At 29.2% G+C, this 18,831-nt stretch overlaps 1 protein-coding gene across 1 annotated transcript; it reads right to left on the reverse strand.

Moving 5' to 3' along the window:
- Positions 1–264: 264 nt before the first annotated feature.
- LOC128963660 (polypeptide N-acetylgalactosaminyltransferase 13-like) lies at positions 265–3,997 on the reverse strand. Its single transcript, XM_054310174.1, has 10 exons — positions 3,975–3,997; positions 2,461–2,767; positions 2,142–2,313; positions 1,978–2,069; positions 1,837–1,911; positions 1,543–1,750; positions 1,348–1,458; positions 1,233–1,292; positions 810–1,177; positions 265–716 (listed from the first exon to the last, which is right to left on the reverse strand). The coding sequence occupies exons 2-10, from the start codon at positions 2,735–2,737 to the stop codon at positions 265–267; spliced, it is 1,815 nt and encodes a 604-aa protein (XP_054166149.1). The 5' UTR covers positions 2,738–2,767; positions 3,975–3,997.
- Between the last annotated feature and the right edge of the window lie 14,834 nt (positions 3,998–18,831).

Here is an 18,831-nt window from a genome sequence, read left to right on the forward strand (position 1 = left end):
TATATGTTTAAAGAAATTGATTATTTGTTATATTTTTAATTTAATTATTTACTATTTTTCATTTATAATATTGTAATTACTGGTGTATTGTAATTACATTTATTTAAATGAATGATTTATAAAATAAATATACTGTATATTGTATTACATAATTAATATATAAAAATATTGTATATAAAATAAATTAGAAAATATTTTAAATATAATAATTGACTAAAATGGACGATAATTAGATAAGTTATGAAAAATTAAATGAAAATGCAATCAAAAGAGTTGCCATTTGTAGTTATTTTTCAAAAGCCATTTCTGTGTTTTTCTTCCATTACATCGACGAAGTATTGGATGATTCTGTTTGGGATTTGGTTTATCTAAACATAGTTTAGATGACATATGGATTATATTATTAGTTTTCCAATTATATTCCCACAACTGATTGCCACCCATTCCGTGACAACGCATCAGTTTAACCGGTTTTCCAACTTTTGTGGCGTCCAAACAGTTTTCGTCGGCAACTATTTCGTGTCTTTTTGTAAACATAAACAACTGATTGCCAGCACTTCCATGACATGTAATCATTGATACCTTTTCTCCACTTTTCTTTTTCTTCATTGTATCCAAACATTTATTAGTGTATATATTCTTGATTTCTCCTAATGTATAATATTTATATGGCATTAGACTTTCCGGGTATATGTTATCCAAATACCAACGAAAATCTTTTAAATTAATAAATTTAATTAAACGTTATTATTCTATAGTAAATTATGTTAGAGAAATATAACATAAAAATAAGTATAAGTATTACTAACTTTTGCATTTGAGATCTTTTTGAATTTGTTTCCTATATTTAGTGTCTCCCATATCAGCCCCCTTTGCCGCCGGATTTATAGCATAATAAAACTCTTTCCATTCGTCGAGCCAGACATCGGCCAGTCGTGCGTTATTGTGATTAACTATTTTACTCGTACCGCCCGGAAAGGTATACGGAGTTGACTTTCTAAACACGTGTCCGACATGACTGCACGTTACTATTTCTAGAGATCCGCCGCACATCCAAATCCGAAAGCTTAGCTCAATGTTCTCTCCGCCCCATATTTCCATCCCATCATCATATTTGCCGATCAATTCAAAGTATTGTTTGTCAATAGAGAACAGTCCGCCGGCCATCGTCGGTGATCTTCATTTAATTTAAAAGAACAATAAAAAACTATTCAATAAAAGTTGATAAATACCTGACTGGAAGTGTCCTGTCTTTGTCTCGTCTTATCATTTCTCTCTCTGGTATTCGAAACCTTTAAAAAATTATTTTTAATTTATTGAATTAAAAATACTATGAAAATGTCAAACCATCTAAAGTTTAATTTCCAATTAAATCCACCCCAAGTCAAGTCAGATGCAGCTGTATATGCAAATGTGTCGTCATTTATCACATCAATTATCGGACAAACCACTCGAGTTCTTCCAATAAATTAATTTTTTATAATTAAATTCTTAAATTAAATTATTATTATTGAGATAAATTAAGATCAAACTATTGCATACCTGTCCTCAACAATTCTTGCGAGAAGCGGTTCGAGCCATCCTTTAGTGCACTCGCAGTGCGCGTCCAAAAAAGTTAAGGTCAGTCCCGAGGCTTCTTTTGCTCCAATAAGTCGCGCTCTTATAAGACCCGATCGATTGCCAGTTCGTAATACCTTCACTGACACAGGAAGAGCTGAAACGTAATCTTCTAATTGTTTTCCTAAAAAATCTTTTGAATTAATAAAATATAAAAACAAATTATTATTAGAAAATCATTGATTGACAATATTTACAATATATATACAGTATATATACCTCTTTCACTCGCGTCATCCACTAATAAGATCTCTTTTATAAGACTTAGTGGAGTTCTGTTTATTATACTATGGACTGGATTTAAAAAAAACAAACAATCAAATCAATAATTTAAACTTAATTTAATGTATAATCTACTACTTGTGCGCAATAGTGTAGTCCAGGCTTCGTTGTGAAATACAATGATAATGGATGTGTTGGGAAGTTTTTGATGGTATGTTTTATTTTTACATCTAATTGTATTTAATAAATAAAATTATTGTTTAATTAATTATGAATCTTATAATTTGCTAAAGAAAACAAACCCATCAAGTCTTGGATCGGGAAGAGATCTATTGAGAGCAATCCTATCACTCGCCAAAAGATTGAATTTATTGATTTCAAACATTTCATTCTTCAGTTCTAACTCTTCTGTACTAATATGAACTCCTTTTCCATTCTCTCCTAACCAACCCTTAGGATTGGATTCATTTCTTTCTATTTAATTTAATTTATATATTTAGTAATKATATATTGTAATTATATATATATATATATATATATATATAYATATATATATATATATATATATACTGTATATAACTCTAAACTTAGTAAATAAAATTGAAAATATAGAAATTATACCAATGGGTGACCAATTGTTTAGTTTATGAAATGAATAAGTTGTTGAAAAAGTTGATTTTAGTTTACGTCTATCAATGTATGAATCAAATAAATTATGACTAAATTTGTTTAAATTATCAATTGATTTCTTTAACGATGTTTCAGATAATGTCTTGCGATAATCATTGGGTAACAAATAGTTCATATAATAGAGTAGAAAACAAAAGCATAATATAAACCAAATTAATGAACAGATTATAATAACACGATATGATTGCCAGCGTATAAATGGAAACATTTTATTGATTTATTTATTCGTTAATTTTCACTGTAATTAATAAAATAAATTAAAATTATTATATTCTGTTAGTTCATAAAAACATTTTATATTTTAATGATTAATATGTAAAAATATTAATATTAAATTGACATCTATTTCAAATTTTACAATAAAAAACTAGTGAAACTACTTTTACTTTTGTTTTTTAAGTATAWAATTACAATTAATTTGATGTTTTTATTTATTAGTTTGTTTATCTTAAAGCATATTATAATTTAATAAAATGTAATAATTTATTAACTCTTTTTCTTTGCTATTTTTGTTATTAAATTTATTGATTAAAAGACATAAATTAAGAATAATATTATTGATAACATTATCTATAATATTAATTTACAGTATCATCAATTTAATACAAACTATTTACAACAAATCTTTAAATTTAACTATAGTATTTATGCATAAATTTATATTAAAAGTAAGTTATAATAAATAAAACTGACAAAATAGATTAATTTGAATTAGTTTATGATATATTTGTATCAGGAAATACTAATACTATTTTAATTGAAAGTTATAATCTTTTATTTTGTATATAATATACTAAATCACTGTTAATATAGTAAATACTATTATATATATAAACAATTATTGTCATTTGAATTTAAAATAGATTTTTAATATAAATATATTTTTTAAAACTTTAATGTATAAAAATTACTGTATTTTTAAGTATACATATAATGTAATTATAGTTTAGAACTATTATAGAACTTTAATAGTATTGAAAATTTATTTTTTGTTAGTAATCAAATTGTATACATTATTATTAAATATATAAAACAAGTTTACAAACTATTTCTCAATTAATAATTATTTTATAAAGAAATTACAAACAACTTATTGTTAGATTATTATGTTATAAATTGCTTTTTATTAGGACGTGTTTGCGATTAGATAATTGTCAAATTGATTCTAATGTTTTTAATGTAAAAAAAAGTTTGAATAAAATTTAAAAATAAATTTGAATACTAATTTAATGAAATGTAAGTCCAGTGATATTTATTAAAATCGCAATTTGTATTTATAAGATTATACATAACGTTACATAGATTTATAATATTTTAATACATTAATTAACTTACATTAACTGTTATGTGAATTCATCATTATATTATACAAATTTATACCCCTTTTTYAGTATAATATAATTATTTCAAATAAAAAATAATAATGAAATATATATATATCTAACCTTTATTTAATAATTTTGTACCAAATTGTCAAGTTTATAAAAGTATTTACATCATAATTAAATAAATGAATTGTAAATTAAGTTTGTTGTTAAAAATACATAGAATTTATTAAATAAAATCAATTTATATAAAATAAATATAAATTTAAGTATAGATTTTTAAAAATATAAAATAACTTTAAAATATAAGGTTTCAATTCCCATATGGACTTAACTACTGTAATACCAGTCTACATAAGAAATCAATAATTTGGTTATTATTTACAACTTTAGTTTCTTTTCAGACGTTAGTTAAATATTTAATTACAAATTAATTAAGACAAGACTATAGTACTTATTGAAGATATTGTTATAGAAAATATTGACATAAAATAGATTTATAATACAATACACACACATATATATATATATATATATATACTTATATCAAAATATACTAACAAATAAATTTTTTAGATGCACCCTAAAATTAATACATAATATACTGCATATAACATCTACATACATAGTGCCAAAAATCCAAATTTCTTTCCCGTACTGTAACATAAATCTATATAAAATTTCCCCTATCCGGTGCCAGAATTACCAATTTTAGACATCAATCATTACATAACATAGCATAAATAGTATTATATTGTAGTGTTTTTTGGCTCCAACGCATCACTAGTATATACCTTACCTCCCTTGAAAATTTATATTGATGCGACCGAGACTATAAAACCCCAAGTATCCTCAATGATAGAATCATTGAGATACTGGTAGTCACTCGGCATAAGACTAGTACTGCTAAGAGCCGTTAGCAGATCAGTTCTCTCCCCTTCTGGTTCGACCCCCTTCTCTGATATGGTCCGTATACTTGGATGTATACCTCGTATTGATGTCATTTTAAAATAAAAGCCTTGGGATTTTAATGTGAGTTTTTACTTTTATTGTCTCCTACCTTCTCTAAGCGACCTAAATCCGTGGGTTCCCGCGTCGGGAGCTCCAGTATCGTAAAGGTCCCTTCTTGTCTACAGTTTTAAGGTAAGATGACTGGCCATCGGGTCCGCCGTGTCGGGGGATCTGGTCGGTTATGTTGTCAAGCCTTCCCGCGTATATAGCTAATGGACGGAGCCGCCGTGTCGGGGGTTCCGGTCCAGTTACATAATAATACCATACCTTACCCTAACCTACCTTATGATGGTTGGCCGTCGGATCCGCCGTGTCGGGGGATTCGTACGGTCATGCCGTCATTCCTTTACCGTTGATAGTGTGCTAACGGGTCTGTCGTGTCGAGAGATCTGTACGGCTACGCTGTCCTCCTCCCTTACCTCTTTTGACCTATACTTAGTTATGGTTGGTATAGACTACTATATGTGTCATATGGAAGTCTCCGACATCCCCGAGATTGTACCAGGCCGCCGAAGGCTCTGCCCGATTTTTCGGCAATAGTCCTACGTCTTAGTGAAACAGTTGTAGTTTTGTCGGTTCTCAGTGTTATTTAACACTAATAGTCTGACCTTAAAATACAATTTACTAGGTGATCCAATAGTTGCTGTCTTCGTGACAATAGCACTAGTTTGGTTGATTGTTGTAATTATCGGCTGTTTGAGTGAATGTGTGTGTGAATGCATAGCAGTGGATTTCTCGAGTACATATGTGCTTTCGCTAACCTAGTTGGGAAATGCATAGTTACTATTCGATACCGACTGACTAGGCAGGCCAGTGGTCCCAAGAGGGTTCCGGTCTCCCGATCGCGTGATTGTGTGTTAATAGCCGATAACGGACACTGAGTTTAAGACCGTTAACATACGCTCCTCAATAGTGATCCGAGAGTATAGTTAAGGTTTGCCTTAACTTTATGAGTCTATAGTCACCTTCGGGATTGACTGACCCGGTATAAATAAATATTTGGACACCTAATAGTTTATTGTTGTTACATATGCACTGTTCTTACAATATCACGGCCAAAAACCTATAGGTGATGTCAATTGACCCCAGAGACGACATAGTTATGTCTGACCAGATTTAACTGAATACCGTATGTGAGATAATAGAAATGTTACGATAATTATGTAATACTGTCAGCAATCTGTCGGTCATGTATTGTCTTTATCGTAATTGAGTGTATGATGTGTTTCTATAGATTTATGTTAATTTATGTGATCGGTGACTCTCCGGCGATGCATTCGTTGACCGATGCGGCGGCGGTTGTGTACGCGACACCGCTTGCTGTAGTTAATGAGCGCCTTATCATTGACGCCACCACACATACAATTTTGTCTAATATAGTCCTTGTCTATGTATGTTAGTTGAATGTAATTTTGTTGTCTGTTGTAATGTTATACAGTACAGATTAGTAGTCCAGTGATAGTCACCGTAACAAAGGTTTCGGGTGTTATCACATTTCACCGACGAGTGTTGGGTAGGGTTTAACTAGTGTTTAAACGCCTTTATTTAGTGCCGGGTAGGCACGGCTGGAGAGACATAGATGGGTTAGATTCCCCCAGAGATTGCTTGTGACGATCCCATGGTTATGTCATCAGAGTCAGAGGACTCTGATTTATAGTTTGGCCACAGGGTTGGTCAACGGGTATAGCATTACTTATCCTATAGTGGGTATTTGAATAGACTATACGCCGGTTTTACCGACGGTAGTACCGAGTGATGGTACTGACCCTTAGACTCAGTCTTACTAGTAGATTGGGTATTGAGTTGCATGTTTTGGTTAGAGGGAGGCTTTGAGGCTTCTCTCGTTGGCAATTATTGGTAGGGCCCGACCAGTTAGTCAATCGTTATGTTTTAGTTACCAGTTTATAATTGCGACAAGACATTTGTTGTCATTGAGTAATGTCGGTTTTTGTTTGTTTTAGCGCAAGTGTTGCGGCTAGCCAGCCATTGTATGGATACTGATAACACTGTATCGTCCTGTCTTCAGTATACTATAGTTGTGTCACGTGTAGTGAGTGACCAAACTAGTAAAATAGTTTTTGCTGGTCTCAGAGCTTCTGACCAGACCCGAGTGGTACAGACTTCGAGTCTTAACTCTCAAAACAATGAGTCTGTCTTAACATTGAATAGTGTTTCGTTTGATAGTAAAGGTCAAATTGAATTAAATAATCTCAGGACCAGAGATAATACCTTTTATATAATTGGTCCGCAAAGTAGTAATGTCTTAATTTACGATCAATCAGACATAGATTGTATTAATAATTGTGTAGTAAAAGCTAATATTGTGCCCAATGTACAATTAAGACAACCTAAACCACTACAAGAGTACTGTGCCAATAGTGGCGGCCATTCCAGTGGTTTACGTGAAATCATTGCATGGAAAGTGAAGCGAGTAACTCACCCCAAAAATTCTCATGAAACATCTAAATAATCAACACTTTCCAGATATAAATGGCAATGCTATTAAAATAATATTGAAACGGTATAGAAATAGGATATATTATAGTTATAACAGTAATGATAAAATCTACTCATTACATCATGGTGGAGGTGCTCCGGTATAGAGTGTAGATTGAAATTATTATTACTATTTTTTCAAATCTTGAGCTCATTCTAACCTTAGTAGTTAAGCGGTCTTAACTAATTAAGCGATTTCCTGTATTTCAATTGCAAGTTATAATTGTAGTATGAATCCTAATTGGGTATATTTACCTAAACTTAAAGACTTTTCTTTTCTTGATCTACTTAATAGATCTTATGTTAAAAATAAATTAAGACAATATTTCGAATTACGTGAATACAACATTTTAGAAAAATCTGTATTTAATTATTGTATTTTAGTATGTACAGAAATAGTAAAGTTGATAAATGTTAGAATGGAGTTGTATAGTCAAATTTTACTTTTACATACTAACAATAATTATATAAAACACTTAATCTCTATGATAACATATGAAATTAAAGATAGACTTATAAAATATCAAACATGGTATATCAGATTTGTTTTAAATAATAATACTATTTCCCCAATAGTTGCAAATATTTTTGCATGGAATAATAATTATATCACTCAATTACAAATTGATAGATCTCAATATATAATATAGCTATAAGAATGTATATTATAATTGTATTTTATATTATGACATATTGTAATTGTCAATTAGAAAGAGGCTCTCCAATTATTTGGCATAAAGAGCCTGAGCCACTTATTAATGGCACTCATCAAGTAGTATTATTTATCAAATATAAATCACCTTGTTTTATATTTCATGATATTACCGATGAGCATACTGCTAACAAATTAACAGAATGGTGTAAACATTTATATAGAGAATCATATTTAATACCTTTAACTGATTTCTGTAAGAGTCAATCATTAGATTATGAAACTGAACATTATAGGAAAAAACGGTTATCTTCATTACTTTTAGTAGGTTTCGGTATATTAGGTGCAGTTGTTACCGCAGTCGGTATCGGCACAACAGCATTAGTAGAAGTTAGAGAACTATCAGGTCGAATAGATAAACTTGAAAATCGCTTTGATATAATGAGATCTAATATGGATAAATTAATTAAAAATCAACCTAATATTATTAAATCTATAGAAATACTTCAGAAACAGACTTTATTGCTTAACGACAAAATAGATAAAGTTATAACAAATGTTAAATACTTAGCTGAAAATCTACCAAACCTTACAATGATTGTATCAAATTTAGCAGCAAATTTATTGTCCACTCGAGACCAAATCAGAAGTATATCTAATGATTGGCATGACAATAGGGTTTCTAGAAATTTATTATACTTTGCTAATTTTTCTTTGCCGTGTTATCCGAGATGTCAAATGAGATATGCTAATCCAGAGACCTGTCTTATAGATCAAGATAAGCGAATGATATTATTAAAATTTACAATTAAAGAACAGGTATTAAACTCATATATTATGACTGCAGATCCATTTGATATATTTGTCAAAGGTATTAATGAGAACGAAATCTGCAAAGTAAAATATTCAGGTCCAAGTCAAATAATCTATGACTCTGATACTAACTGTATACAAGAGATACAAGTATCTGCATTTGTTAGAAAACACGGGTTAATCAATGTGTTACAAAAGAATTGTACACAAAGACTACAGTCTATAGAATTAGATTATAGAAAATTATGGAATAACTATGAGTGTTATCCCAAAATTAAAATACAGTCTAAAGAAATTATACAAATTAAATATACTAAAGACTTAATCTTAATTTTCTGTTATACACAAAATATCAATTTATTTAATGAACAATTAAGTTGTCCCGACTTTGTTATCGCTTTACCTCTATATTCAAACTTTAGTATAGGTACTATAAATTATACTTCTAATTTTTATCGCTTTAATTTAAGACCTTCTGTAGATTTACCAGTATCTAACCGAATAAATTTTAATTTAATGCCTGAACTTTACAAATTTGATTTTAATACATTGGTTAAAGAATTTAATGAAACAATAACACAAATAGATAACAGTTTTCTTACCGACAGATATAGCCTAAACTTTGATAATATACTAATTGTTTTTATAATATCTGGATTAGTAGCCATAATTTTAGTATTAACAATTTATTTGTCCTGGTTGTCATTGCAAGTACATTTAATTAAGAAACGCTCAGATAGAATAGATGTAGATGTAAAAAACATTGATAATAATGATAACCCAATTGTTTCTGATATTGATACTAAAATAACTTTAGATACAGATAGTTGTTGTTCAATTGAACAAAAACATAGTAGACCTACTACTCCTAAATTGACCCGTAGTTTGATAACAACACAGCTTTTACTGCTTATAATTTTACCAGAGTTCGAATGTAAGCAGTTAATTGTAATAAATTTTGTATATAAAAACCCATGTGAAAGTCTGCTATTAAGAAAATCTCATACACATCCAGAAACAGTTCAAATGTGTGAGAAAAAATTTAGAGAACTCTTTAAACAAAACATTGAAAAGTTTTGTAAAGATAGCGATAAAACTTTAATATTTCATAGAGAGCTAATGAATAACCTTAAAATAAATAAGAGAGAAATTAAATCAAATTTTATTGACCAACACTTAAATTTAACTGATTTTGAACTAAATTTTGAAATGAGTATTATAGCTAATAAACTTGTTGAATTTGACTCTATTATTAGCGATATCGGTGCGCTGTGGGCTAAAGGTATTATAAGCCCTAAGCTCATCAATCATCCAAAGCTAAACCTAAGACTTGACCAAAATGATATTAATAGAATGAAACCAATTTCATGTCTATATGATAGTCAGTGTAGGTCAATAAGATTAGAAATTGAATATAACGAAATATTTACTGATCAAAATATATATGTAATACTACCAATTGTCATTACAATATTAATGTTTAATTTTATCTTATGTGTACGACTTATGTATATACGTAAAAGAAGTCGATCTAATAATTTAAGACAAATTAGTCTTGAAATGTTAGATCAGACAGCAGTTTAAAATTATTAACAAATTGTAAATTTTGTAAATAATTATTTAGACAAAATTCTTCACAACGGCTAGTCTAAATGACTTCGATAATGAGAGTAATAATCATATGATTACAGACTCTCAAAATACTGATGAAAATAGTGATGAGAATTCACTAAACTTATTGAACATTTGTGAATCCCTCAATGAAAGCGAAGACGATAATTTTGTTGATGCGTCTCCGGAACCGCCAGTTCTGACCCGATACGATCAGGATACTTTTTATTATATTGATGAGTTAAGAAATTTTTGGTTACAGGACGATAATCCCCTTGTAAACAATACCTCTACTGACCAAAATATTAATATAAGAGAAACCTCATTACCTAATAATTATTTCTTTAACAACCATATAAATCAATCGACTCCCTTAGCTCAATCTAGATTGATAGCAAGCTCTTCTAGATTTCTTAATAGAGATACTAGAAATAACATGACTACTCATAATAGAGTAAGACATGAGGTTCAACCTGAAGTGTTTTTGGGTGACGGTAAACAAAATGCATTGGGTTGGCTCAAGAGATTTGAAGCTTTATCAGTTCACAATGAGTGGGGTACAGATGAGATAAAGATAACAAAGATCTTAGGGTTTTTAGATAAATATGCACTAAATTGGTGGGATACACATAAATACTCAAATGGTGAGAAAAGTTGGAATGATATTAAAACTAGTTTCATCAATACTTTTGATCCAAATTATGCTAATAAATTGGCAATACAACAAAAGTTAAGGGAAAGAAAATTAGGTGTAAATGAAAATGTAAATATCTATTTACAGGATATATTGCAATTGTGTTCTCAATATGATAGTGATATGTCGGAAGAAAGTAAAATAACTTATATAATGTTAGGATTACCCTATTATTATGTACAGTCTATTACTATGTTAGATCCCAAAAATACATTAGAATTGGAAGAAAAATTAAACAAACTAGAGTTTGGGTTAAAATATCAGTTACAATATAATAACCCATTAACGGGTACTGAAGTTCAAATTAATCAAATTAAACCAGAAAAATTCGATAAAATAGAAAAACAAAATAATGAGGTTTTAAATAGATTGGATAAAACATTAATGAGATTAGAAACAATAGTAGACGTAATGAAATTTCGACAAAATCAGTATCAGAGACCAAGCCCAGTCTCAAATTATAATAATCGTCAGCAAAGTACTAGATTTAATCCCAGAACAAATAACGTAGAGAGAAGTTGTTATAATTGTGGTGATAGAAATCACATGATTAGACAATGTCCTGTACCAATTGCTAGTGTTGTTAAATCAACACCAAACACAATGCCGAAAGAACCTTGTCCTCTAACAGACCACCCAAACGGGCTGAGGCCTCCAAACTAAAATTGGGGGCGAAAAACTCTAATGTAATTAAAATGGTAAACATTAATTTGTTACCAAAAAATAATGTGAACATAAATGTATATGTAAATAATGTCGAAACTCTAGCTTGTATAGACAGCGGAGCCGGTATAAGTTTGATTAGATTTGATTTTACTGAAAAGTTAAATCAAAAAATTATATATAGTAATAATCCGAAATATGGTTTATTACCAAACATGAACAGAATATTGCTAAACAAAATAGTTAATGTAAATATAAAATACAAACAATCAAATATAACACTTGAGCTTTTTGTTGTTGATAACATGACTAACACTTTGTTGTTAGGATGTGATTGGCTAAGGAAAAGCGGAGCTATAATAAAATTCACTGAAATGGGTGCGAGAGTATCAGTAAATACAATTAATTATAAATTTTCAAAATTAAGGGTTTTAGAAAATACTGTCTTAAGACCAATGCATTGTTCATATGTCAAATGTATCAGTGACTTACAAGAGGGTGATTTTGTAACGGAACCATCTACTTATAAAGACAAATATCCTAAAATTCTTATACCTAAATGTGTAGTTACGATAGAAAATTATGAGACGGCAATCCCTATTATTAATGTCACTGCTAATGAACATGTACTTTATGAAAAAACAAATATAGCTATTCTTGAACCATATTACGAAGAAGTAGAACTAAATAATATTAGTATACAAGACTCAGAAAATTTGCAATCAGATGTTTGTTTTGACATAAATCCTAAATTATCAGATATACATAAACATATTATTAAAAAGTTTTTAAATGACAGAGTTAAACAGTTTGCATTTAGTGAAAATGAGGTCACTGAAACTGAGATATTTGAACATAGCATTGAAACAGGGGATCACCCACCTATTTACTTAAAACCTTTTAGAGCAAGCCCTAAAGAAAGAGATATTATAGAAAGCCAAATTAAAGAATATTTAGACGCTGGACATGTAAGGCCAAGCCAGTCTCCATGGGCCTTTCCTATTGTTGTAGTACCCAAAAAAGGAAATAAATGGCGAATGTGTATAGACTATAGAAAATTAAATAAAATAACTCAAATACCTCACTGGCCACTACCTACATTAGAATCTATCTTACAAAGCTTAGAGGGCATGTCTATGTTTACTACTCTTGATGCTCGATCAGGTTATCATGCAGTCAAGGTCAAAGAGCAAGACCAACCAAAAACTGCATTTATATCACATTGTGGTCAATACCAATGGTCTCGAATGCCTTTTGGTTTATCAGGCGCTCCACATACTTTTCAGCGTATTGCAGATTGTTTACTAGCCGGACTTAATTATTTAATGACTTTATGTTACCTTGACGATATTATTATTTATAGTTCAAATTTTGAACAACACATGGATAGATTAACAATAGTTTTTGATAGATTCAAACAAGCTAATATTAAATTACACCCAGAAAAAAGTTCTTTTTGTTACAGTGAATTAAAATTTTTAGGTCATATAGTATCAGCAGAAGGTGTGAGGGTTAATCCAGATAAAATCTCTGATATACTTAAGATACCACCACCTACCTGTTTAAGAGCTGTTCAGAGTTTCTTAGGGATATGCAATTTTTATAGACGTCATATTAAAGATTATTCATTATTAGCAAAACCAATGACTAACTTAACTAAGAAAAATGTTAGATTCGAGTGGACTAATGAATGCAATGATGCTTTTATTAAGCTAAAAGATTGTTTAACATCCGCTCCAGTATTAGCACACTATGACCCTAAAAGAGATACTAGAGTTCATTGCGATGCTAGCTATGATGGCATCGGATCAGTCTTAGTACAAATCATTGATGACAAACCTCACCCAATAGCTTATTTTAGTAGATTACTAGCACCTGCTGAGAAAAATTATAGTATTACAGAATTAGAAGCTTTAGCTATGGTTAAGTCAATTGAGAAATTTAGACCATTTCTATTAGGTTTAAATTTTACAGTTATTACTGACCATAATGCATTAGTTTGGTTAATGAATAGTAAATGTAATAATGGCCGTATAGCGCGTTGGTATATGTCATTAGAAGAGTATAGACCTTTTAAAATCGAATATCGTAAAGGTAGAGTGCATTCCGATGCTGACCTATTGTCACGGTATGCTACACGGGAACCCTTAGATAAAGATGATGAGATTAGAATTTTTAACATTGAAGAGAAAAATTTATCCGAATTACAGGTTGAAGATTCATACTGTAAAAAACTCATTAATTTAGTCCAATCAAATAAAACTAATAAATATTTAATTATAAATGGGGTGTTGTATAAAAAAGGTTCAAAAAGTAATTTAATTGTTTTACCTAAAGATCTAAAAAATGAAATACTGTACCAAACCCATGATCACCCAACCGGTGGCCACGGTGGTATATATAAAACTTATGTGAAAATTAGAGATAGATTTTATTATCCAAAATTACTTGACATAGTAAGAAAGTATATTAATGCTTGTCCTGAATGTAATGCATCCAAAAGACCAGTTAAACCTTTGAGAGCTGACCTTAAGCCATTACCAATTGGCAAAATATTTGAACACGTAGTATTTGACTTTTTAGGTCCCTTACCTGTGACTGAAAACGGTTATGATAATATTATTGTAGGTGTTGATATTGCTAGTAGATATCTTGAATCTAGAGCAGTAAAAGGTGCAACAACAGAATCTGCCTTAAAATTTATGTTAGAAAATATAATTCTAAGACATGGTTATGTAAAAACAATATCAAGTGATAGAGGTAAAGCTTTTATTTCTGAGTTGTGTCAAAAAGTATTAAAAACATTAAAAGTTAAACAGTCATTTACTACTGCTTATCATCCACAAGCAAACGGTTTAGCAGAGAGAACTATTGGTACTATAGTAGGAATGATAAAACATTACCTACAAACCGATCAAACACTATGGGACAATTTTTTACCTTATATTACATTTGCATATAATTCTTCTGTACAGTCTTCTATTGGCTTTTCGCCTTTTTATTTAATTTATGGTAGAGATCCAGTATTAGGTTTAGACATTCCACTAAATATTGATACAAATATAAAATATGGTAAAAGAATTCCTATATTTATTTCTGAAGCTCGTGATATAGCAAAAGCTTGCTTAGAAAGAGCTCAAGAAAATCAGGCAATTATATATAACCGTAAAACAAACGTAATTAAATTTCAAAAAGGCGATTTAGTTTACGTATATTTTCCCACAAGATATGTTGGGAAAACAACTAAATTTTTAAATAAATGGTATGGCCCAATGGTCATTACTCATGTATATAGTGACGCTACATACAAAGTTCAAGGCGTAGTTCATAGCGGATTAATAAAAGTATTTTCTGTAAATATTCAAAGATTAAAACCATATAGAGGTACTATAGTAGACCCCACTGTATTAGACAGTTTAGATATTACAGAATTGCAAAACGAATTGCGTGTTTTAGATGAAGAACCACAATTCAACCTTCTTAGCAATGATGATCAAATCAATGTAAATACAGAACCAACTGACCCTTCAAATGAACCCATAATTGAACCCCAAATTAACATTAAATTAAGTAAACCAAAAAGAGGCAGACCAAAGAATAGCCTTAAAAAACAAAAAGTGATCGTACCTTATGTGACTAGATTTGGTCGTCACAGTAAACCTAGAATTTAAAACATTAGTTTAACTTTTAACTGTATATATGTATATATATAATTTATAGGAAAGTGTAATAACTCATGAACACTAATAAACACGATATCAGAGATGTAATTAACACAATTTCATCGAGATCTCATCTGCCAACACCAGATTATTATTACCGAAAATTTCATAATTTCTATCAATGTCGATGTACTTTATCCACTGAAAACGAGACAGTAGTGTTTTATGGTACTGGTGATAATAAATCTGAGGCCCAAAGAATTGCATTAAAACATATGCAAAATGGTTTTCAAATTTCGATTATGAAATTTAAATCCTTGTGTCGTATTAATTGGCGACCGATCAGTAAAATTTGGGAAAGATTAAAATGGACTTTATTTCAATTAGAATTAAATAAACCCCAAATCTATTATAACAACAAAAATAAATACTTTTACGTTGTACATATAGACTTAGATGTGTATGTAGTAAATAGAAATATAGATATTGCAGCCAAAGATTTACTCCAAATAATTTACGTTAATCAACATACTTTACCTGTTGAATTAAAATTAACTCTAGAGGGTGGTATTTTATATACTCCTTTACCTAGAAATAACATATCAAACCTGTATAGAGATTTACCTCTTAATAGAGAAATCCAATTCAGCAAAAATGATGAACTTTGATAATTTTGAAAACACTGCCGTACCTGAGTCTACCGATGAGGTAGAAGAATATACTTTTCAGGAACTTTATCTAAATATTGAACAAATTAAAAGATATCAAATGAACTTAGATAGAGTTTTACAAGAGTTTCCTAATTTAAATTTCGAAAATCGTATCGAACTCTTGCAATCAGCCTATACACAATCAATACATTGTTGTGAACAATGGATATTTTATATCAGACAATATAGCATGAAAATAATTAAAAAGAAAGTATATTTAACTAGAATTTTTAATTGTCAACGTGAATTGCGTAATCAGATATGGGACATTAAAAGATTAAGGGATTTAATTCTCAAACAAGAAACATCTATACCTAGTAAAGCAGTAAATTATTTACATGGACATGATTTAGTCCATAGAGAAACTAAAGTCTTTTCTCAATTACATGCATTACATTAGAACTACCATAAAATGAGTTCACAATTAATTACCTTAGAAATAAGTGACTTATTTAATATTGAGAGACCTTTTAAGCCATATTTTTGTCCATTTGATGATGAACATAATTACCAAGCTAACGATATTATTAGAATGACTAACACACGTGCAGATGTTTTTAAAATTTTCGATAATATTGATGATTTACGTAAGCATATAGAAGAATGTCATTTTCAGTACTCGTTATTTGTAAAATTACCTTATGTTAATGCTCTTATAACTAGTCTATGTAACTACCAATTAACTTTAGCAGAATGTATGAATAGAGACAATGTGATCTTACCCAGAGGTTATTTTGTTAATCGTACACTTTATATGGGATGTCGTGTTTGTGAGATAATAATGACATTATATCAAGATCATATAGAAAAATCCGTAAACAATATTAGTATAACAGATATAAGTGTTTTAATGGGTAGTAAATATCATTTATTTGAACATTTGGGATATAAACCTTTTTCTTGTACAATATGTAAATTCAATGGTAATTTAAACTCATTTATATACCCAAACCGCTCATCGAGACTTGAAGTGGTTAGAGAACATGTCTCCAATGCACATAACCTTAATTTTAATATTCAAAGTCCAAAATATGACTTTTTAATAGATAATGATAAAATACCAGAAATTGAAACCAATTTTTCAAACCCATTGACTGAAACTGGATTTGAGAATATAACTATAAATCTAACTGAAAACAATATACCTTATCAGTTTATGAATAGATTTATATTTTAATAATCAAATTTATTTTAATAGAGTGATTTAATAAATCAAGATTATTAACTGTTTAATAAAAAACTATGAATTTAAACAAAGTTAAAGATCTAATTTCAACAATTAGTGCAACCCACAGACAGCTTAATGTTGAAATAAATTTATTGCAATCACATATCACTAAAACCGATTATCTAACTTTGTTTTCTTGTTCATCATTACTTAAAGAAAATCTAAGTGCTATTAATCGTGTTGTAAACAATTATAATGACATTGACAAATCATCACTTGGCTTTGTGACACTGAAAGCCAAAGAAATTAAACTTTTAAATGAATTAGACGAAATTCAAAAAGTACTTTATAAAAATGTGTAAAGTTTTTGATAAATATTCATTTATAAAAGTAACTATACATCAGTCAAACCATGAAATTATTGTTTCTATAGATTTGTTAAGAGACAAAATTTTAGACAGACTAACACATTTGAAAAGACTTGACTCAAACTTTTATAAGAGTGAAATTGGAAAATGTTGTGAAGCTTTTCAGGCATATTTTTATGCAAAATCGTTAACATTTACTACAGAATTTCTCACACCTGTTGTAAAATACAAAAGATTTTCACAAAGACTTGAAAACTTTATTGAACTATGTTCCCGTTTAGAACCTCCATTACAAATCTACAAATGTGATGATGTTTCTGAACATTGGCCTAACTGTGAACAGTGCAAAGTGTATATTAATCCTAAAAAACAGTTCATAAAACTAATTAGTAAAAATGTCTGAACTTGACCAGTCTCACATCTATTGGCCCATGCTAGAACATGAAATCAAAATTATGCATGAGCTTGATCGTAAACGGTTTAAATTAAGAAACATTGACCCTAATAATTATAAGCTAATGGCTTTCAGTACAGCATTAAGAGATCTATTTAATGAATTAATACGATTACAGAAATTTATTTTAAAAGGATTATTTCTTAGATATATCATTCTTATAGAATATCAATATATCAAAAATGATTTTATTAGATTTATAAGTAGATTTTTACAATGTATTGATTACTATAAAAATCTAAAAGCAAAAATACTTCAATCATTTAGTTTTCTTACTGAAGATAATATTGATACTTTTTATTTTAGTAATCAGCAATTAGATAGATTATGTCATTACAAAAATTATTTTATTCAAGATTATAATAACCATTTAAAAAATGAATAATCTTAAGAAACAAATTATTGAACACGTCGGCTATACTTTGTATATCCGAAACAAAATTATTGAATACAAACACATGAAAGAACAAAACATATTAGTAGAATTAAGTATTATTGATAATATAATTATATTATGTGAACAAATTAAAAATTTATTAGATGAGCGAATTGAAATACTTTATAAATTTACTCTGAAATACACAAACAAATCTGTATTAGTCGTTATGTTAGATCATATTAACTTTTTCTTAAAGTTAATTACATTAAAATTTGAAAATACAAAAAATTATTTAA

This window comes from Oppia nitens, unplaced genomic scaffold, assembly GCF_028296485.1.
Source record: "Oppia nitens isolate AA-2021 unplaced genomic scaffold, nextdenovo-longstitch-racon4-pilon3 scaffold7_pilon_pilon_pilon, whole genome shotgun sequence".
In the NCBI taxonomy this organism is placed as follows: Eukaryota; Metazoa; Arthropoda; class Arachnida; order Sarcoptiformes; family Oppiidae; genus Oppia; species Oppia nitens.

Coding starts and splice junctions, on each gene's coding strand:
- LOC128963660 (XM_054310174.1), bottom strand. CDS start 2,737: ATGTTTCCATTTATACGCTGGCAATCATATCGTGTTATTATAATCTGT. Junction 2,314..2,460: donor AAACAATTGGTCACCCATTG/GTATAATTTCTA, acceptor TAAATTAAATAG/AAAGAAATGAATCCAATCCT. Junction 1,751..1,836: donor GGATGACGCGAGTGAAAGAG/GTATATATACTG, acceptor TTAATTCAAAAG/ATTTTTTAGGAAAACAATTA.